General features: G+C 52.2%; 1 protein-coding gene across 2 annotated transcripts in view; it reads right to left on the reverse strand.

Moving 5' to 3' along the window:
* Positions 1–5,323, reverse strand: part of LOC130272936 (ankyrin repeat and SOCS box protein 4-like) — a 56,189-nt gene extending 50,866 nt beyond the window's left edge. For both annotated transcript variants that reach the window (XM_056518973.1, XM_056518972.1), the window contains exon 1: positions 4,806–5,323. In XM_056518973.1, the coding sequence (XP_056374948.1) occupies positions 4,806–4,995 (190 nt within the window). In that variant the 5' untranslated portion in view covers positions 4,996–5,323. The remainder of the gene's footprint in view (positions 1–4,805) is intronic.
* Between the last annotated feature and the right edge of the window lie 16,680 nt (positions 5,324–22,003).

Raw genomic sequence — 22,003 nt, forward strand, 5'->3', positions numbered from 1 at the left:
GAGTATAATACAGGATATAACTCAGGATCAGTACAGGATAAGTAATGTAATGTATATACACAGTGACCCCACCAGCAGAATAGTGAGTACAGCTCTGGAGTATAATACAGGATATAACTCAGGATCAGTACAGGATAAGTAATGTAATGTATGTACAGTGACTTGCTGACTGATAGAAATAGAAACTTTAAACGTTAAAGTTGAATGGGTACCCCGCTGGAAAACATTTTTTTTTTTAGCAGCTGGTGCTAGAAAGTTAAACAGATTTGCAAATTATTTCTATTTAAAAATCTTAATCCTTCCAGTACTTATTAGTGGCTGTATACTACGGAGGAAGTTCTTTTTCTTTTGAATTTCTTTTCTGTCTGACCACAGTGCTCTCTGCTGACACCTCTGTCCATGTCAGAAACTGTCCAGAGCAGGATAGGTTTTCTATGGGGATTTGTTCCTACTCTGGACAGTTCCTGACATGGACAGAGGTGTCAGCAGAGAGCACTGTGGTCAGACAGAAGAGAAATTTGAAAAGAAAAGAACTTCCTCTGTATTCTACAGCAGCTGATAAGTAGAAGTAATATACAACTCTGTTAAACTTTCTGGCACCAGTTGATTTAAAAGAAAATATATTTCAGTGGAGTACCCCTTTAAGAAACTTCAAAAGATAATGGTTGAATTTTATGTATTCCAATTTAAATTGAGTTACAAAACATTCAGGAGCTTCTTTGCCACATGACTGTAACGCTTTCTACTGTTACATAGACAGCAGCACTGAGGAGGTTCCGGTCATGTATCTCAGTATCCAAACCCAGCACGTTCTGCTATGGATAAATGACAAGTACATGTGAAGTTATTTCCGCCATGTATCTGCTCCTATATCTTCTCACTACAGTTCTATCTCATCTTCTAAAGTCACATTTAGTTCAGATCAAAGAGTTAACATTCTGACAGGCAACATCTTCGCATCATATTTAAAATGTCTTGAGTGTACACTTAGCACATAGTGTACAAATATGGCACATGGTGGTAGTATTATATATATGGCACATGGTAGGCGGTGGTATTATATATATGGCACATGGTAGGTGGGGGTATTATATATATGGCACATGGTAGGTGGGGGGTATTATAAATGGCACATGGTAGGTGGGGATATTATAAATGGCACATGGTAGGTGGGGGTATTATAAATGACACATGGTAGGAGGGAGTATTATAAATGGCACATGGTAGGTGGGAGTATTATAAATGGCACATGGTAGGTGGGAGTATTATAAATGGCACATGGTAGGTGGGAGTATTATAAATGGCACATGGTAGGTGGGGGTATTATAAATGGCACATGGTAGGTGGGGGTATTATAAATGGCACATGGTAGGTGGGGGTATTATAAATGACACATGGTAGGTGGGGGTATTATAAATGGCACATGGTAGGTGGGAGTATTATAAATGGCACATGGTAGGTGGGGGTATTATAAAGGGCACATGGTAGGTGGGAGTATTATAAATGGTATATGGTAGATGGGAGTATTATAAATGGCACATCGTTGGTGAGGGAATTATAAATGGCACATGGTAGGTGGGGGTATTATAAATGGCACATGGTAGGTGGGGGTATTATAAATGGCACATGGTAGGTGGGAGTATTATAAATGGCACATGGTAGGTTGGGTTATAATAAATGGCATATAGTAGGTGGGAGTATTATGAATGGTATATGGTAGATGGGAGTATTATAAATGGCACATGGTAGGTGGGGGAATTATAAATGGCACATGGTAGGTGGGGGGATTATAAATGGCACATGGTAGGTGTGGGTTATTATAAATGGCACATGGTAGGTGGGAGTATTATAAATGGCACATGGTAGGTGGGGGTATTATAAATGGCACATGGTAGGTGGGAGTATTATAAATGGCACATGGTAGATGGGAGTATTATAAATGGCACATGGTAGGTGGGGGAATTATAAATGGCACATGGTAGGTGTGGGGTATTATAAATGGCACATGGTAGGTGGGGTATTATAAATGGCACATGGTAGGTGGGAGTATTATAAATGGTATATGGTAGATGGGAGTATTATAAATGGCACATGGTAGGTGGGGGTATTATAAATGGCACATGGTAGGTGGGGGTATTATAAATGGCACATGGTAGGTGGGGGTATTATAAATGGCACATGGTAGGTGGGAGTATTATAAATGGCACATGGTAGGTGGGGGTATTATAAATGGCACATGGTAGGTGGGGTATTATAAATGGCACATGGTAGGTGGGAGTATTATAAATGGTATATGGTAGATGGGAGTATTATAAATGGCACATGGTAGGTGGGGGAATTATAAATGGCACATGGTAGGTGGGGGAATTATATATGGCGCATGGTAGATGGTGGTATTATATATATGGCACATGGTAGGTGGGAGTATTATAAATGGCATATGGTAGGTGGGGGTATTATAAATGGCACATAGTAGGTGGGGGTATTTTAAATGTTACATGGTACGTGGGAGTATTATAAATGGCACATGGTAGGCGGTGATATTATATACATGGCATATGGTAACGGTGGGTAGTATAAATGGCAAATGGTAGGTGGGGGTATTATAAATGGCACATGGTAGGTGGGGGTATTATAAATGGCACATGGTAGGTGGGGGTATTATAAATGGCACATGGTAGGTGGGAGTATTATAAATGACACATGGTAGGTGGGAGTATTATAAATGGCACATGGTAGGTGGGAGTATTATAAATGGCACATGGTAGGTGGGGTATTATAAATGACACATGGTAGATGGGAGTATTATAAATGGCACATGGTAGGTGGGGGTATTATAAATGGCACATGGTAGGTAGGAGTATTATAAATGACACATGGTAGGTGGGGGTATTATAAATGGAACATGGTAGGTGGGAGTATTATAAATGGCACATGGTAGGTGGGGTATTATAAATGGCACATGGTAGGTGGGGGTATTATAAATGGCACATGGTAGGTGGGGGTATTATAAATGGCACATGGTAGGTGGGGGTATTATAAATGGCACATGGTAGGTGGGGGTATTATAAATGGCACATGGTAGGTGGGAGTATTATAAATGGCACATGGTAGGTGGGGGTATTATAAATGGCACATGGTAGGTGGGGGTATTATAAATGGCACGTGGTAGGTGGGGTATTATAAATGGCACATGGTAGGTGGGGGTATTATAAATGGCACATGGTAGGTGGGAGTATTATAAATGGCACATGGTAGGTGGGGGTATTATAAATGGCACATGGTAGGTGGGGGTATTATAAATGGCACATGGTAGGTGGGAGTATTATAAATGGCACATGGTAGGTGGGGGTATTATAAATGGCACATGGTAGGTGGGAGTATTATAAATGGCACATGGTAGGTGGGGGTATTATAAATGGCACATGGTAGGTGGGGGTATTATAAATGGAACATGGTAGGTTGAGTTATTATAAATGGCACATGGTAGGTGGGGGTAGTATAAATGGCACATGGTAGGTAGGAGTATTATAAATGACACATGGTAGGTAGGAGTATTATAAATGACACATGGTAGGTAGGAGTATTATAAATGGCACATGGTAGGTGGGGGTATTATAAATGGCACATGGTAGGTGGGAGTATTATAAATGGCACATGGTAGGTGGGGGTATTATAAATGGCACATGGTAGGTGGGAGTATTATAAATGACACATGGTAGGTGGGAGTATTATAAATGGCACATGGTAGGCGGGGGTATTATCTATGGCACATGGTAGGTTGGGTTATTATAAATGGCACATGGTAGGTGGGAGTATTATAAATGACACATGGTAGGTGGGGGTATTATAAATGGCACATGGTAGGTTGGGTTATTATAAATGGCACATGGTAGGTGGGAGTATTATAAATGGCACATGGTAGGTGGGGGTATTATAAATGGCACATGGTAGGTTGGGTTATTATAAATGACACATGGTAGGTGGGAGTATTATAAATGGCACATGGTAGGTGGGGGTATTATAAATGGCACATTATAGGTGGGAGTATTATAAATGACACATGGTAGGTGGGGGTATTATAAATGGCACATGGTAGGTTGGGTTATTATAAATGGCACATGGTAGGTGGGAGTATTATAAATGGCACATGGTAGGTGGGGGTATTATAAATGGCACATGGTAGGTGGGAGTATTATAAATGGCACATGGTAGGTGGGAGTATTATAAATGGCACATGGTAGGTGGGGTATTATAAATGGCACATGGTAGGTGGGAGTATTATAAATGGCACATGGTAGGTGGGAGTATTATAAATGGCACATGGTAGGTGGGGTATTATAAATGGCACATGGTAGGTGGGAGTATTATAAATGGCACATGGTAGGTGGGGGTATTATAAATGGCACATGGCAGGTTGCAGATCTTTAGCAGATTTTGCATTTAGGCCCAAAATGTAAAATGATGCCCCGCTTTATCTCTGAACCATAAATACCTTAGACCAGTGTGCCACAATATTCACCCAGTGCCCACACAATAATAATTATTTATATAGCACCAACATATTCCACAGAACTTTTACATCATTCGGTCCCTGTCCCCAGTGGAGCACGTAATCGAAATTTACCTATCGGAATGTTTTCAGGTGTGGGAGGAAGCGAAAACAGTGGGATAACGTACAGACCCCCTGCAGATGTCTTGGTGGGATTTGAACCTAGGACCCCAGTGCTGCTAACCCCTGAGCCACCAGGGCACCCTTTTTGCCATTCTCTTCCCTCATACTGACCTTTTTGTATTTTCCATACCTGATTTGTAGGAAGCCAGGACCAGACCTTCATCCTCCACCTCAAACACGGTGTCCACATCCATCTTCCCCTCGTTCAGTACATTTCCCACCGTTGCATACTCATTGGCTTGGAGAGCCTGGAGAAGCTTCTCCTTCAGTCGCTGGTTTGCCAGGGTGCGGGTACATCTCTGTCCTCCATCTGGGTCCATGTCTGCTATCAGTGTGTGGAAGTAAACATGTCCTCTACCTATGAGAAGCTGGAGTCGCACACGTAACGCAGCTCCGGTAACTCTATCACCCGGCTATGGCTGTCCTGACTATTTATACACAGCTGCTTGTATTAAAACTAATTTTAGATGAACCAGGATCCATGATGGTTGTTCCAGGTGTCCATGTGAGCTGCGGGCCAAGGAGAGGACATGTTCCTGAAGGTGATGCTCTGCAGAGGCGGAACCTGGAGCCTCAATGCAAAGTCTGCCACATGGCCCCCTTCTATCATGTCCCATTTATAATACAGTGTTCCCTTAAAGGAGTAGTCCAGTGGTGACCCAGTGGTGAACAACTTATCCCCTATCCCAAGGATAGGGGATAAGTTTGATATTGCAGGGAGTCCGACCGCTGGGGCCCCCTGCGATCTCCTGTACGGAGCCCCGACAGCCCGCGGGAAGGGGGCGTGTCGACCTCCGCACGAGGCGGCGGCCGACACGCCCCCTCAATACAACTCTATGGCAGAGCCGAAGCGCTGCCTTCGGCAATCTCCGGCTCTGCCATAGAGATGTATTGAGGGGGCGTGTCGGCCGCCGCTTCGTGCGGGGGTTGATACCCGCTATCTGGCAGGAGAGCCTGGCCCCCGTACAGAGAGATCGCAGGGGGCCCCAGCGGTCAGACCCCCCCACGATCTCAAACTTAGCCCCTATCCTTAGGATAGTGGATAAGTTTTTCACCACTGGACTACCCCTTTAACTTAAAATGGCCTCAACATACAATAGTTTCAACATACAATGGTCTTTTCTGGACCATTGTAACTTGAAACCAGACTCAACATACAATGTTACAGACAGTCCAGATCTGTGAACATGTCAATGGCTGGAAGAACCGACCAATCAGAATGGGCATTTTACTGGTAGAACCCCTGTATTACTGAAGTGTATGCACTGACTGGTGTCTGGTAGCGCCCCCTACAGTACAGAGAGGTATTACATGTTCTGTACTCTTTATCTGTATTACTGAAGTGTATGCACTGACTGGTGTCTGGTAGCGCCCCCTACAGTACAGGGTGGTATTACATGTTCTGTACTCTTTACCTGTACCAGGGTTAGCTGCTCCTTTGGACACCAGGTGAGGGCGGCTCCATGTTACTTTTTTAGGACATTGCGTGTACTGTACAGGACCCTGAAGAAGCTCCTGTCCTCTACATAGACAGTGATTACAGCTCCCAGCAGGGTGTGTGCGGGTGTGTCTCCTGAGACTTCCAGCAGAGCAGAGCCAAGCAGAGTTTTCCAACAAGCTTTCCCCAGGTTTGTGGCAGATTCCTGGGGAAGAAGCTCCTGCAATGGAGCCTCGTGGCTCCACTCCCCGTTCCAGGCTGGCGGGAAGTGGAGTGAAAACTTCGACAGCCATTGTTCCGGCCGGGAGAAGATCGGGCAGAGTCTGCAGCAATGCAGGCTCTGCTACCCAGGCTACGGGTGCCAGCCAGAGATCCACTGGTGGAAGAAAGGCACGGAAAAGCAGTGTGGAGATGTGGTCGGAGAGTGGGCCCGGCGAGTCCAGTTCCACGTACTGCTCCCGCATGGCCGCAAGGTTTGCGGAGTACGAGCAGCGCGGCAAGGAGCTGAGGATGGCCAGAGAGGATCTGCGTGCGACCCAGAGTCTGATGAGTACAGGATCCAGAAAGAGCAAGCCAGAACTGAAGAAGAGGATAACATCGCTGAAGGGCGAGATTGTGAAGCTGGAGGCGAGGAGAGCGGAGATACTGGAGGGGAGCGGTCTCTTCAAGGAGAAGCTGATCAACAGCGATCGGTTTGCCGCCACGAAATCCCCAGGTAAGGTGGAGGTGGATGATGGGGAGAGTAGTGGCGGTGAAGATAGTGAGGATGGTGGTGAAGAGGAGAAGATGGAGGAAAGTGTGGGAGTTGTAGCTACTCCAGGTGACACCCAGACCCAGGACAGCTACATTGAGGCTGGACAGGTGGCACTTCCGCCAAGCGAGAGTGAGGAGGATGACGTGGAGGGTGAGGCTGGGGGTCTGCTGAGGGCAATTGTGATGCAGGAGTCCCCAGCCCACCTCCAGAATTTCACCTTTGGGGACGAGGAGTGTGAAGATGTGGTGGTAAAGCAGAGGTCCAAGAAAAGGAAGACAAAGGAGACGGTACAATATGTATTTGTCCCCTTCCAGCAGTCTGGGCCAGCTGCAAAGCTGGTTCAGGCTGCGGGCTCCCCCAAACTGCCAGACCCCGTTCCTGAGGTGGAGCGGGGCCAGCACGGGGAGTACAGTAAGGCGTCAGCAACGGCTAAGGGCGCAATAGTTGTGAAGCCCACCCATCCTGTCGGTAGGGAAGGGCAGGATGGGCTCATGCCGGGCAGCTCTGGCACTGCAGAACCGCCCCAGGGTGGCAGGGGGCGTGTCCAAGTGCCAGAGGAGAGTTACGCTGCCGTGTGCTCGGGGGGCGGTTCCCCGAGTACTGTGGGCACTACTGGCGCCGCGGGGCACTCCCCTGTGAGGGGGGGGAGTGTCCGGGCGCCAGAGAGCGTTGAGTCCGTGTGCTCGGGGGGCGGTCCCCCGAGTACAGTTTGTTCTGTGGGCACTGCGGGGCACTCCCCTGTGAGGGGGGGGAGTGTCCCGGTGCCAAGATCGGTGTCCATTCAGAAGGAGGAGCCATCGTCAGCAGCAGTCAAGCCAGAAAAAAAGTCTGTAGTTAAGCCAGCGGTACTACAATTCCCAGCCAGCCCAGAATCAGTCAGGCAGGGTATGAGTGAGAATGCTGAGTGTAGTAGTGTTGTGGATGAGAGGAGTGTCAGTGGAGTGAATGTTGGTGGGAGTAGTGGTATGGATGGAAAAAAGGATGATGTGAGTGGTGGTGTGAATGGTGGTTCTGGGTCTGGGTCTGGCCCGGCTGCCCCCCCGGCAGTGACTGCTCCTAGGAGCTATGCTAATGTCGCTGCCGGGGGTCCAGGGGGGTCCCCGTCTCCGTCCATCCCCGGGGGTTACTTGCAACAGCGCCTCCTGGAGGCTCTGCGTAGGGGAGACAGGTCGATCCAGGTAGAGGGAAGGGGTGAGGTCGACCTGTCTTTCTGGATAGAGAGGCACGGTTTGGGGGCTTTCCGAGAGCAGAATGGGGAGGTGGTCTGGTCCCTCCCGACAACCGGGCAGGACAATAACCGCAGGAATGTGGTCCGTCTGATTTGGAGGGGTGAGGATGCATGCCCACCTCGCGCTAAAGTGGTTGAGCTCCTCCTCCAGATGGAATTCAGGGCGAGTGACATCTTTGCCCTGATCCACCCCTACGGTACGTCCGAGTTTGACGTCAGCTTCGTTCGGCCAGAGGGTCTCGAACTCTTCTGGTCAAACTACGAGGTGGCGAAGAACGAGCCCGGCTGGCGGGATTTTGCCGTAAAGGCAATTTCCCGTCAGAACTCGGTCAAGAAGGTGACCGTTTTGACCCGTAACGAGTCACTTTCTTGTTACGACATCATGACCTGGCTCGGTCGGTATGGGGATGTGACGGACATGCCCAAGAAAAACATTGATGAGCACGGGATCTGGTCCGGGGCCTGGACGTTTTCCGTCAAACTCAGGCGTTCAGGGAGTACGGTTGCCCACATTCCGTCAGCCGCCTTCCTTGGACGTGACAGGATCCAGGTCTTCTACCAGGGGCAGCCTAAGGTCTGTCACAGGTGCGGTAGCCCCACCCATTTTAGCGCAGCCTGTACTGTACAGGTCTGTGCTTTGTGTGGTGGGGTGGGTCATCTGGCCGCATCCTGTAGGCAGATCCGCTGCCATCTGTGTGGTGCCCTCGGGCACCCTTTCAGCCGTTGTCCTAGCGCCTTCGCCCGTGCGGCGGCCGCTCCGGCTGGGGAGAGCTGTGAGGTTGCCTCGGCTGGAGAGGGTACGAGCAGGGATGGGGGCGCACCAGGGCTAGTGAGGAAGAAGGGCCCCGCCAAACTAAGGCGGGAGGAAAATCGGAGGAGGAGTAGGGAGCAGGAGAGTGCCCAAGTGACGGGGGTAGCTCCGGCCCCTGCTCCTGAAGCTGGCCCTGAAATGACTGAAGCCCTGGAGGAGGACGTGCTGGATGAGGAGGTCAGGAGACTGGGCGAAGAGGAAGGCAATATGGCCGACTCTTCCGATTCCTCCCACTATGAAAGTGTGGATGAGGAGAGTGTAGAGAAGGCCAAAAAGAAAGACAAGGGCAAAAGGAAAGGGAGAAAGAAGAGGTCCAAGCCCTCTCTCCCTCGTACTGCGGGCCGGGTCCAAAGCGGAAGCCTGACTGCCCCCCCTCTGGTTGACCTGTCAAACCGGTACCTCGTCCTTGATAACATCTCCTCCCCCTCCTTGGAGGGGGAAGGTGAGGGCGGGGTGCCTAGGGAGAGAGAGCCTCTGGGGGGAACTGGGCCCTGTCCTGTTGAGGCACCTTCCTCGGAGGGCAGGGCTAGACCGGGGTCGGACGGAGACGGGGACCATATGGATCAGAGCGAATCCAAAAAAAGGGTTAAAAGTGGTCCTGCCCTTTCTTCTTCTTCTGGGGATGAGGGCACGAAGAAGAAGGGGAAGAAGAAATAAAGGTGAGGCCGTCTAACTTAATCACCCATGATGGCGGCACTCACCCCATTGACGCTGGCATCCATTAACTGTGCCAGCATAAAGTCGGATACGGCTAGATTCGCAGCCTTTGATTTTCTCGGCCGTGTTGAAGCCGACATTTTGTATCTGCAAGAGACCAGGTTGTCAGATCTAGCCTCCCTGGTAAAAGCCAGAAGAGAGTGGAGGCGCGGGCCCTCCCACTGGTCTCTTGCGGCTGAGCCGTATAGTGGGGTGGCGGTCCTTTTTACCGCTCCGGTTGAATGCCGACGGGTTATTGAGTTAGAAATGGGGAGGTGCCTGATCTTAGATGTCCTCATGAAGGGGCAAGAGCTCCGGCTCATTAACATCTACGCCCCACAAACCAAGTGGGGCCGCAAAGATCTCTTTATGAGGATTAAGCCCTTCCTTTTTACTAGCCGGCAAGTGATTTTTGGAGGGGACTTCAATAATGTCACGAGGTCCCAAGATAGGAGAGGTTCCAATGGTCCGCTGGCTTACGATAGCGTGGCCCTCAATAATATAGTTAGGGAAGCTCGCCTAGAGGACGCCCACATCCGGAGCCCCTCAGGCCACGTGGGTTTCACCTATCATCGAGGTAGCTGCAGGTCTAGGATAGACAGGTTTTATTTAAAGGAGGAAGCCGTCTCTTCCGCAGTGTCCGTGGTTGAGGTGGAATTCTCCGATCACTGTATGATTTTGTTTTCCTTGAATGTTTCAGAGACCCCCCGGATGGGTAAAGGTTATTGGAAGCTGAATTCGTCCCTCCTGGAGGAAGCGGAAATAAGACAGTCCTTTGAGGACTTTCTTCAGAGTCAGGTACCTTTACTGGACTTTTGTAGTAGTAAGTCAGAGTGGTGGGAGATATTCAAGAAGCGGGTTGCGGGGTTCTTCCGCCAGCTCTCGAGCCTCAGGTCCCTGAATAGGTACCGCCTGTATCGGGGTCTGAGGAGGAAACTCGAGCTCCTTGTCTCGACTGGAGGTAGCCGGGAGGATATCTCCAGAGTGAAATCCTTGCTGATGGGGTGTCAGTACGATAGGCACGCATCTTTGGTTTTTGAGAGGGATTACGGGAGGTACCGCTCGCCCGACCCTTACAAGAACTGTAAGATGTCAGTGAGTAGTAAAGTGGTCTCAGGACTGATTGATAGTACGGGATCTCTGAATCGGTCCAGATCAGGGATCCTGGAGGTCGTCAGATCCTTCTACTCGCACCTCTTGGGAAGGAAGGATCTAAATCGAGACGGGATGTCGGCTTTCCTGGCTGAAACTATTCCTGAGCCAGGGGTAGACCCCTCTCTTGATGTTTTGGCAGAAGAAATCAGGGAAGAGGAAGTGAGACTGGCGATCGAGGGGCTCGCCCCCAAGAAGTCGCCAGGCCCGGATGGCTTAACATCCGAGTGGTACAGGACCTTTAAGGAGTCTTTAGCTCCCCTCTTGACTGAGGTATTCAATGAGTGTCTCTCCTCGGGCACTCTACCAAAGTCAATGAGGAGGTCAGCCCTGATTCTTCTGTCAAAGGGTAAAGATCCTAGCCGGATTGAGAATTGGAGGCCCATAGCTCTTCTCAATACGGACAGGAAGCTTCTGGCCAAGATACTGTTTAATCGGTTGGTGAAGTTTGCACCCCGGCTCCTTTCGGGGGCCCAGCACTGCTCTGTTCCGGGCCGAAGCACCTTAAGTGCGGTCCTCAGTGTCAGGGAGGCAGTGGAGCGGAGTAGTGCGGGTCTCTGGAAGGGGTACATGCTGTCCTTGGATCAGGCCAAAGCATTTGATCGGGTGAACCACGAGTACCTCTGGTCCGTCCTCCTGAGATATGGCTTACCGAGTACTTTTGTGAATTGGCTTGTCACCTTATATGCAGGGGCAGAGAGTTTCCCGCTGGTGAACGGTTGGTCTGGCCGCTCTTTTGAGGTGGGGTCCGGAGTCCGTCAGGGTTGTCCTTTGAGCCCGCTGTTATACGTGTTCGCAATCGATCCCTTCGTCCGGAGGGTAGATTGTGGGCCGTTGGCGGGAGTCGGGATGACTCTGGCGGAGCCGGATGTCGCCCAGAGAGTGGTGGCGTACGCTGATGATGTCACTATTTTTGTCTCCTCACGGGAGGAGGTCGATGTGGTGATGTCAGAGGTGGACCGCTACTCGGAGGCATCCGGGTCCAAGATCAACCGGGATAAGTGTGAAAGTCTCTGGCTGGGAGGGGGAGATCCCACGTTTGATCTCCCGGACACCCTTCCAGGGCTCCAAGATTCAGCAAAAATTCTGGGCATCACATTCGGCCAGGATGATTATCCCACCAAAAACTGGGACGGTAAGCTCCAGGATGCCACTCAGAGGGTGAACCAGTGGAAGGGTTGGTCTATGACCCTCAGGGAAAGGGTACACCTGACCAAATCGTACCTGCTCCCCTTGTTTATCTATCTAGGCAGTGTATGTATCTTACCAGAGGCTTACTACACTAGGGTCTACAGCCTGTTTTTTCAACTGTTATGGGGGAACAGGTTGAACCTAGTCAAGAGGGAGGTTACGTACCGCACGAGGAGACTAGGGGGTTTATCTATGGTAAACCCTGTGGTGTTCTTAACGAACACCTTCTTGAAAGCTAACATCTCGAACCTCTGGTCAGAGAGGGCTCCTCCGTGGGTACTCTCCTGCAGGGAGTGGTTTCGGCCTTTCTTCCAGGAATGGGAGACAGGAGGGCAAGTGAAGGACCTCCGTACGCCCCATGGATATCTTCCGGCTTACGCTACCCCGACTCTGAAGGCGATACGTCGGTGGGGTCTGGGAGTGTGGGAGATCAGGACCCAGTCAAGGCAGTTCCTTGACAAACGGGTTCTGTTGACCCACTTCCAGAAGCCTCTGGCGCTCAGGGACTGCCCAGGTCGGGATCTGAGGGTGGGGTTGTATCTTTTAAACATGAAAAGGATCCCCCAGAAGTTTTGGGACTTGGCCTGGCGCTGCTTTCAGGGGAAGCTATGTGTAAAGGACAACCTGAAGTACAGGAACTCTGATGACCGGGGATGTCCCCGAGAAGAGTGCGGGGACACGCTGGAAAGCATGGACCACTTTCTGCTTCATTGTCCCTTTAACATAGGGGTCTATAACAGGGTGGGCGCTTCCATCGGCTGGAGTCAACTTGCCGGCCTTGCCTATCCGGAGTGGGCTTATGGGGCATTCAGGAACCTGGGTGGCCGAGATCGGGGCACTTTATTTTTAGTCAGTTTAGTGGTGAGGTACTACACGTGGAACGCACGGTGCTTAGTGTCGACCCAACAGAAAATCCTCTCCGAGGTGGAGGTCTGTAGGAACATCACCGGTGACCTCGGGAAGATCAGGTCTTTGGAGTATGGCAGTCTTGGTACCAGTAGGGCATCTCTCCTGTGGAGAGGTTTCTCATTTCATGTGCCCTAGGTACTAAACCTTTTGGGTAGAGTACCTTTTATTTTTGGTTAGGGGCAGTGTTATAGGGGTAGAGATAGGGTGAGGGCAGGGTCAGATTTATTGTAGGGATAGAATAAGGGAGAATTGTAGGGGGAGTTAGGGAAAGAGTATAAAATGATTTATGTATCAGGTCTGCCATCCTTCTCCCTGGTGGTGGGCTGATGCATGTACACATTAGCTTTTTGTTTTGTGTTTAGTAGACATGGTATGAAGGGCTTACAGGCAACCAAACTTGGGCCTAAAGGGGGTGGTGGTTCAGAATGTATAAGTTTGTATATAAGTTGGTTGGGAGGAGTGTTAGGTGGGGAGGGTGTATTTGTGGGTGGTGGTTTTGTGGTGTTTTGGGGTCCTGACATGGGTCAGTTAAGGACTGGACTTTGTGAACTGTATGGACGGTAGTGGACTCTGACCCATGTACAGGAGGGGTGGTGTGGGTGAGGGGACAGTTTTAGTGTAGGTGTTTTCCGTTGTTTTCTGTAGTATATTTTTGTGTATTTTCAGTAAGTTTTGTATTGTGTTTTGTATATATTGGGTTTTGTATTTATATTGTTTTATATTATATAGTGTATAGTGCAGTCGGGCCAGTAGTTAAGTAGTGTCATATGTGTTTATGTGTATGTGTTACGCCGAGCGCTCCGGGTCCCCGTTCCTCCCCGGAGCGCTCGCCTCATCCTCGTTGCTGCAGCGCCCCGGTCAGATCTCCTGACCGGGTGCACTGCGGTACCGCCTCCAGCCGGGATGCGATTCGCGATGCGGGTGGCGCCCGCTCGCGATGCGCACCCCGGTCCCCGTACCTGACTCGCTCTCCGTCGGTCCTGTCCCGGCGCGCGCGGCCCCGCTCCCTAGGGCGCGCGCGCGCCGGGTCTCTGCGATTTAAAGGGCCAGTGCACCTATGATGGTGCCTGGTCCAATCTTCCTAATTAGCTTAATTAGTTTCCACCTGTGCACTTCCCTATATCACCTCACTTCCCCTGCACTCCCTTGCCGGATCTTGTTGCACTTGTGCCTAGTGAAAGCGTTCCCTTGTTTGTTCCTAGCCCGTGTTCCTGACCTCCTGCCGTTGCCCCTGACTACGATCCTTGCCGCCTGCCCCCGACCTTCTGCTACGTCCGACCTTGCTTCTGCCTACTCCCTTGTACCTCGCCTATCTTCAGCAGTCAGAGAGGTTGAGCCGTTGCTAGTGGATACGACCTGGTCACTACCGCCGCAGCAAGACCATCCCGCTTTGCGGCGGGCTCTGGTGAAAACCAGTAGTAACTTAGAACCGGTCCACTAGCACGGTCCTCGCCATCCCTCTCTGGCACAGAGGATCCACCTCCTGCCAGCCGGCATCGTGACAGTCCTCCCCGGAGCGCTCCAGTAGTGACTTAGAACCGGTCCACTAGCACGGTCCTCGCCATCCCTCTCTGGCACAGAGGATCCACCTCCTGCCAGCCGGCATCGTGACAGTAGATCCGGCCATGGATCCCGCTGAAGTTCCTCTGCCAGTTGTCGCCGACCTCACCACGGTGATTGCCCAGCAAGCCCAACAGATTGCCCAGCAAGCCCAACGGATTGCCCAGCGAAATCACCAGCTGGCATACTTGACCACCGTGACACTGCAACTTCAGTCACAGATACAGCAGCTGCTGCCACAGACACAGCAGCTACAACAACCATCTCCTCCGCCGGCTCCTGCAACTCCTCCGCAGCAACCGGCCGCTCCTAACCCCTGCTTGTCCCTGCCGGACAAATTTGATGAGGACTCTGGACTCTGCCGTGGTCTCCTTTCTGGAAAGGCCTTGTCTGGGGCCACACCACTCTGGGACCGCAATGATCCTGCCACAGCCACAGTCCAGTCCTTCTTCGCTGAGGCCCGTGGTGTCTTCGAGGAGCCTGCCCGAGCCTCTTCTGCCAAGACTGCCCTGCTGAACCTGGCCCAGGGTGTTTCTTCCGTTGGCGAATACGCCATTCAGTTCCGTGCTCTTGCTTCCGAGTTGTCCTGGAATAGTGAGGCTCTCTGCGCGACCTTTAAAAAAGGCCTATCCAGCAACATTAAAGATGTTCTGGCCGCACGAGAAACTCCTGCTAACCTACATGAACTCATTCATCTTGCCACTCGCATTGACATGCGTTTTTCCGGATGGCGTCTGGAGCTCCGCCTGGATATGGACTTTGTTCGCACAAGGCGTTTTTTCTCCCCGGCTCCTCTCTCCTCTGGTCCTCTGCAAACCGTTCCTGTGCCTCCCGCCGTGGAGGCTATGCAAGTTGACCGGTCTCGCTTGACACCTCAAGAGAGGTCACGACGCCGCATGGAGAATCTTTGCCTGTACTATGCCAGTACCGAACACTTCCTGAAGGATTGTCCTATCCGTCCTCCCCGCCTGGAAAGACGTACGCTGACTCCGCACAAAGGTGAGACAGTTCTTGATGTCAACTCTGCTTCTCCACGCCTTACTGTGCCTGTGCGGATATCTGCCTCTACCTTCTCCTTCTCTACTATGGCCTTCTTGGATTCCGGATCTGCAGGAAATTTTTTTTTGGCCTCTCTTATCAACAGGTTCAACGTCCCTGTGACCAGTCTCGCCAGACCCCTCTACAGCAATTGTGTTAACAATGAAAGTTTGGACTGTGCCGTGCGTTACCGCACGGAACCCCTCCTAATGTGCATCGGACCTCTTCACGAAAGAGTTGAGTTTTTGTTCCTCAGGTTCTTTGGACCCAAGAAGAGGGGGAGACCCAAGGGGGGGGGTACTGTTACGCCGAGCGCTCCGGGTCCCCGTTCCTCCCCGGAGCGCTCGCCTCATCCTCGTTGCTGCAGCGCCCCGGTCAGATCTCCTGACCGGGTGCACTGCGGTACCGCCTCCAGCCGGGATGCGATTCGCGATGCGGGTGGCGCCCGCTCGCGATGCGCACCCCGGTCCCCGTACCTGACTCGCTCTCCGTCGGTCCTGTCCCGGCGCGCGCGGCCCCGCTCCCTAGGGCGCGCGCGCGCCGGGTCTCTGCGATTTAAAGGGCCAGTGCACCTATGATGGTGCCTGGTCCAATCTTCCTAATTAGCTTAATTAGTTTCCACCTGTGCACTTCCCTATATCACCTCACTTCCCCTGCACTCCCTTGCCGGATCTTGTTGCACTTGTGCCTAGTGAAAGCGTTCCCTTGTTTGTTCCTAGCCCGTGTTCCTGACCTCCTGCCGTTGCCCCTGACTACGATCCTTGCCGCCTGCCCCCGACCTTCTGCTACGTCCGACCTTGCTTCTGCCTACTCCCTTGTACCTCGCCTATCTTCAGCAGTCAGAGAGGTTGAGCCGTTGCTAGTGGATACGACCTGGTCACTACCGCCGCAGCAAGACCATCCCGCTTTGCGGCGGGCTCTGGTGAAAACCAGTAGTAACTTAGAACCGGTCCACTAGCACGGTCCTCGCCATCCCTCTCTGGCACAGAGGATCCACCTCCTGCCAGCCGGCATCGTGACAGTCCTCCCCGGAGCGCTCCAGTAGTGACTTAGAACCGGTCCACTAGCACGGTCCTCGCCATCCCTCTCTGGCACAGAGGATCCACCTCCTGCCAGCCGGCATCGTGACAGTATGTATATGTGTGCGTTTATGTGTATATACATGTGTATGTATATATATATATATATGTATGTATGTGTATGCTTGCGTATATGCATGTATACATGTTTGTGTATAAAATTTTATATTTTATTTTTTCCTCCTTGGGGGGGCTGCTCCCCTCCGGTGTCTCTGTTCTCCTCGCCTCCGGCTTCGCGGTCTCGCTTTTCGGCGGTGTTGTCCTTTTCTTCGGTTGTGGCTTGCTCTTTTTGGGTCCGGCTCTCGCCGGTTTCTGGGCCGCGCGCAGATCCTCTCTGGCCGTCCTCGGCTCCTTGCCGTGCTGGGCGTGCTTCGCGGGCCTTGCGGCCGTGCGGGGGCGGTGCGTGGGGCTGGGCTCTTTGGGCCCTCTCTCCGGCCGCGTCTCCGCGCTGCTTTTCCCTGCCCTTCTTTCACCGGTGGATCTCTGGCTGTGAGGCAGAGTGTTATTTATTAGCAAGTTGTGCTGAAATATTTTTTTTTTTTTTTTTTTTTTTTTTTTTTTTTTTTTCCCTGGGTAAGGGTCATTTTTGAGTTACAGCCAAGTTGTGCTACCTTTATGTTCCTTTTCTTTTGTTTTATAGCCAAGTCGTGCTTATTTTATGTTTTATATATTTTTATAAGCCAAGTTGGGCTATTTTTATGTTCTTTTTGGAATGCGTGTTTGAGTGTGATATTTAGTTTTTTGGTATGTGAAAAAAGTAAAAGTGTATTTTAGTAAATTTGGGCTGGCCGGTTAGGCAGAATTTGTTTTTGCAATTTTATTTATGTTATGTTTGTTATAGCTGGTTAAGCTTGTTTTTGTTTAATGTTTTGTATCTGATTTGTTTTGCATTTTTATAATAAAAGAGTTACAGCTCCCAGCAGGGTGTGTGCGGGTGTGTCTCCTGAGACTTCCAGCAGAGCAGAGCCAAGCAGAGTTTTCCAACAAGCTTTCCCCAGGTTTGTGGCAGATTCCTGGGGAAGAAGCTCCTGCAATGGAGCCTCGTGGCTCCACTCCCCGTTCCAGGCTGGCGGGAAGTGGAGTGAAAACTTCGACAGCCATTGTTCCGGCCGGGAGAAGATCGGGCAGAGTCTGCAGCAATGCAGGCTCTGCTACCCAGGCTACGGGTGCCAGCCAGAGATCCACTGGTGGAAGAAAGGCACGGAAAAGCAGTGTGGAGATGTGGTCGGAGAGTGGGCCCGGCGAGTCCAGTTCCACGTACTGCTCCCGCATGGCCGCAAGGTTTGCGGAGTACGAGCAGCGCGGCAAGGAGCTGAGGATGGCCAGAGAGGATCTGCGTGCGACCCAGAGTCTGATGAGTACAGGATCCAGAAAGAGCAAGCCAGAACTGAAGAAGAGGATAACATCGCTGAAGGGCGAGATTGTGAAGCTGGAGGCGAGGAGAGCGGAGATACTGGAGGGGAGCGGTCTCTTCAAGGAGAAGCTGATCAACAGCGATCGGTTTGCCGCCACGAAATCCCCAGGTAAGGTGGAGGTGGATGATGGGGAGAGTAGTGGCGGTGAAGATAGTGAGGATGGTGGTGAAGAGGAGAAGATGGAGGAAAGTGTGGGAGTTGTAGCTACTCCAGGTGACACCCAGACCCAGGACAGCTACATTGAGGCTGGACAGGTGGCACTTCCGCCAAGCGAGAGTGAGGAGGATGACGTGGAGGGTGAGGCTGGGGGTCTGCTGAGGGCAATTGTGATGCAGGAGTCCCCAGCCCACCTCCAGAATTTCACCTTTGGGGACGAGGAGTGTGAAGATGTGGTGGTAAAGCAGAGGTCCAAGAAAAGGAAGACAAAGGAGACGGTACAATATGTATTTGTCCCCTTCCAGCAGTCTGGGCCAGCTGCAAAGCTGGTTCAGGCTGCGGGCTCCCCCAAACTGCCAGACCCCGTTCCTGAGGTGGAGCGGGGCCAGCACGGGGAGTACAGTAAGGCGTCAGCAACGGCTAAGGGCGCAATAGTTGTGAAGCCCACCCATCCTGTCGGTAGGGAAGGGCAGGATGGGCTCATGCCGGGCAGCTCTGGCACTGCAGAACCGCCCCAGGGTGGCAGGGGGCGTGTCCAAGTGCCAGAGGAGAGTTACGCTGCCGTGTGCTCGGGGGGCGGTTCCCCGAGTACTGTGGGCACTACTGGCGCCGCGGGGCACTCCCCTGTGAGGGGGGGGAGTGTCCGGGCGCCAGAGAGCGTTGAGTCCGTGTGCTCGGGGGGCGGTCCCCCGAGTACAGTTTGTTCTGTGGGCACTGCGGGGCACTCCCCTGTGAGGGGGGGGAGTGTCCCGGTGCCAAGATCGGTGTCCATTCAGAAGGAGGAGCCATCGTCAGCAGCAGTCAAGCCAGAAAAAAAGTCTGTAGTTAAGCCAGCGGTACTACAATTCCCAGCCAGCCCAGAATCAGTCAGGCAGGGTATGAGTGAGAATGCTGAGTGTAGTAGTGTTGTGGATGAGAGGAGTGTCAGTGGAGTGAATGTTGGTGGGAGTAGTGGTATGGATGGAAAAAAGGATGATGTGAGTGGTGGTGTGAATGGTGGTTCTGGGTCTGGGTCTGGCCCGGCTGCCCCCCCGGCAGTGACTGCTCCTAGGAGCTATGCTAATGTCGCTGCCGGGGGTCCAGGGGGGTCCCCGTCTCCGTCCATCCCCGGGGGTTACTTGCAACAGCGCCTCCTGGAGGCTCTGCGTAGGGGAGACAGGTCGATCCAGGTAGAGGGAAGGGGTGAGGTCGACCTGTCTTTCTGGATAGAGAGGCACGGTTTGGGGGCTTTCCGAGAGCAGAATGGGGAGGTGGTCTGGTCCCTCCCGACAACCGGGCAGGACAATAACCGCAGGAATGTGGTCCGTCTGATTTGGAGGGGTGAGGATGCATGCCCACCTCGCGCTAAAGTGGTTGAGCTCCTCCTCCAGATGGAATTCAGGGCGAGTGACATCTTTGCCCTGATCCACCCCTACGGTACGTCCGAGTTTGACGTCAGCTTCGTTCGGCCAGAGGGTCTCGAACTCTTCTGGTCAAACTACGAGGTGGCGAAGAACGAGCCCGGCTGGCGGGATTTTGCCGTAAAGGCAATTTCCCGTCAGAACTCGGTCAAGAAGGTGACCGTTTTGACCCGTAACGAGTCACTTTCTTGTTACGACATCATGACCTGGCTCGGTCGGTATGGGGATGTGACGGACATGCCCAAGAAAAACATTGATGAGCACGGGATCTGGTCCGGGGCCTGGACGTTTTCCGTCAAACTCAGGCGTTCAGGGAGTACGGTTGCCCACATTCCGTCAGCCGCCTTCCTTGGACGTGACAGGATCCAGGTCTTCTACCAGGGGCAGCCTAAGGTCTGTCACAGGTGCGGTAGCCCCACCCATTTTAGCGCAGCCTGTACTGTACAGGTCTGTGCTTTGTGTGGTGGGGTGGGTCATCTGGCCGCATCCTGTAGGCAGATCCGCTGCCATCTGTGTGGTGCCCTCGGGCACCCTTTCAGCCGTTGTCCTAGCGCCTTCGCCCGTGCGGCGGCCGCTCCGGCTGGGGAGAGCTGTGAGGTTGCCTCGGCTGGAGAGGGTACGAGCAGGGATGGGGGCGCACCAGGGCTAGTGAGGAAGAAGGGCCCCGCCAAACTAAGGCGGGAGGAAAATCGGAGGAGGAGTAGGGAGCAGGAGAGTGCCCAAGTGACGGGGGTAGCTCCGGCCCCTGCTCCTGAAGCTGGCCCTGAAATGACTGAAGCCCTGGAGGAGGACGTGCTGGATGAGGAGGTCAGGAGACTGGGCGAAGAGGAAGGCAATATGGCCGACTCTTCCGATTCCTCCCACTATGAAAGTGTGGATGAGGAGAGTGTAGAGAAGGCCAAAAAGAAAGACAAGGGCAAAAGGAAAGGGAGAAAGAAGAGGTCCAAGCCCTCTCTCCCTCGTACTGCGGGCCGGGTCCAAAGCGGAAGCCTGACTGCCCCCCCTCTGGTTGACCTGTCAAACCGGTACCTCGTCCTTGATAACATCTCCTCCCCCTCCTTGGAGGGGGAAGGTGAGGGCGGGGTGCCTAGGGAGAGAGAGCCTCTGGGGGGAACTGGGCCCTGTCCTGTTGAGGCACCTTCCTCGGAGGGCAGGGCTAGACCGGGGTCGGACGGAGACGGGGACCATATGGATCAGAGCGAATCCAAAAAAAGGGTTAAAAGTGGTCCTGCCCTTTCTTCTTCTTCTGGGGATGAGGGCACGAAGAAGAAGGGGAAGAAGAAATAAAGGTGAGGCCGTCTAACTTAATCACCCATGATGGCGGCACTCACCCCATTGACGCTGGCATCCATTAACTGTGCCAGCATAAAGTCGGATACGGCTAGATTCGCAGCCTTTGATTTTCTCGGCCGTGTTGAAGCCGACATTTTGTATCTGCAAGAGACCAGGTTGTCAGATCTAGCCTCCCTGGTAAAAGCCAGAAGAGAGTGGAGGCGCGGGCCCTCCCACTGGTCTCTTGCGGCTGAGCCGTATAGTGGGGTGGCGGTCCTTTTTACCGCTCCGGTTGAATGCCGACGGGTTATTGAGTTAGAAATGGGGAGGTGCCTGATCTTAGATGTCCTCATGAAGGGGCAAGAGCTCCGGCTCATTAACATCTACGCCCCACAAACCAAGTGGGGCCGCAAAGATCTCTTTATGAGGATTAAGCCCTTCCTTTTTACTAGCCGGCAAGTGATTTTTGGAGGGGACTTCAATAATGTCACGAGGTCCCAAGATAGGAGAGGTTCCAATGGTCCGCTGGCTTACGATAGCGTGGCCCTCAATAATATAGTTAGGGAAGCTCGCCTAGAGGATGCCCACATCCGGAGCCCCTCAGGCCACGTGGGTTTCACCTATCATCGAGGTAGCTGCAGGTCTAGGATAGACAGGTTTTATTTAAAGGAGGAAGCCGTCTCTTCCGCAGTGTCCGTGGTTGAGGTGGAATTCTCCGATCACTGTATGATTTTGTTTTCCTTGAATGTTTCAGAGACCCCCCGGATGGGTAAAGGTTATTGGAAGCTGAATTCGTCCCTCCTGGAGGAAGCGGAGATAAGACAGTCCTTTGAGGACTTTCTTCAGAGTCAGGTACCTTTACTGGACTTTTGTAGTAGTAAGTCAGAGTGGTGGGAGATATTCAAGAAGCGGGTTGCGGGGTTTTTCCGCCAGCTCTCGAGCCTCAGGTCCCTGAATAGGTACCGCCTGTATCGGGGTCTGAGGAGGAAACTCGAGCTCCTTGTCTCGACTGGAGGTAGCCGGGAGGATATCTCCAGAGTGAAATCCTTGCTGATGAGGTGTCAGTACGATAGGCACGCATCTTTGGTTTTTGAGAGGGATTACGGGAGGTACCGCTCGCCCGACCCTTACAAGAACTGTAAGATGTCAGTGAGTAGTAAAGTGGTCTCAGGACTGATTGATAGTACGGGATCTCTGAATCGGTCCAGATCAGGGATCCTGGAGGTCGT

The sequence above is a fragment of the Hyla sarda genome, chromosome 5, assembly GCF_029499605.1.
Source record: "Hyla sarda isolate aHylSar1 chromosome 5, aHylSar1.hap1, whole genome shotgun sequence".
Taxonomy (NCBI): Eukaryota; Metazoa; Chordata; class Amphibia; order Anura; family Hylidae; genus Hyla; species Hyla sarda.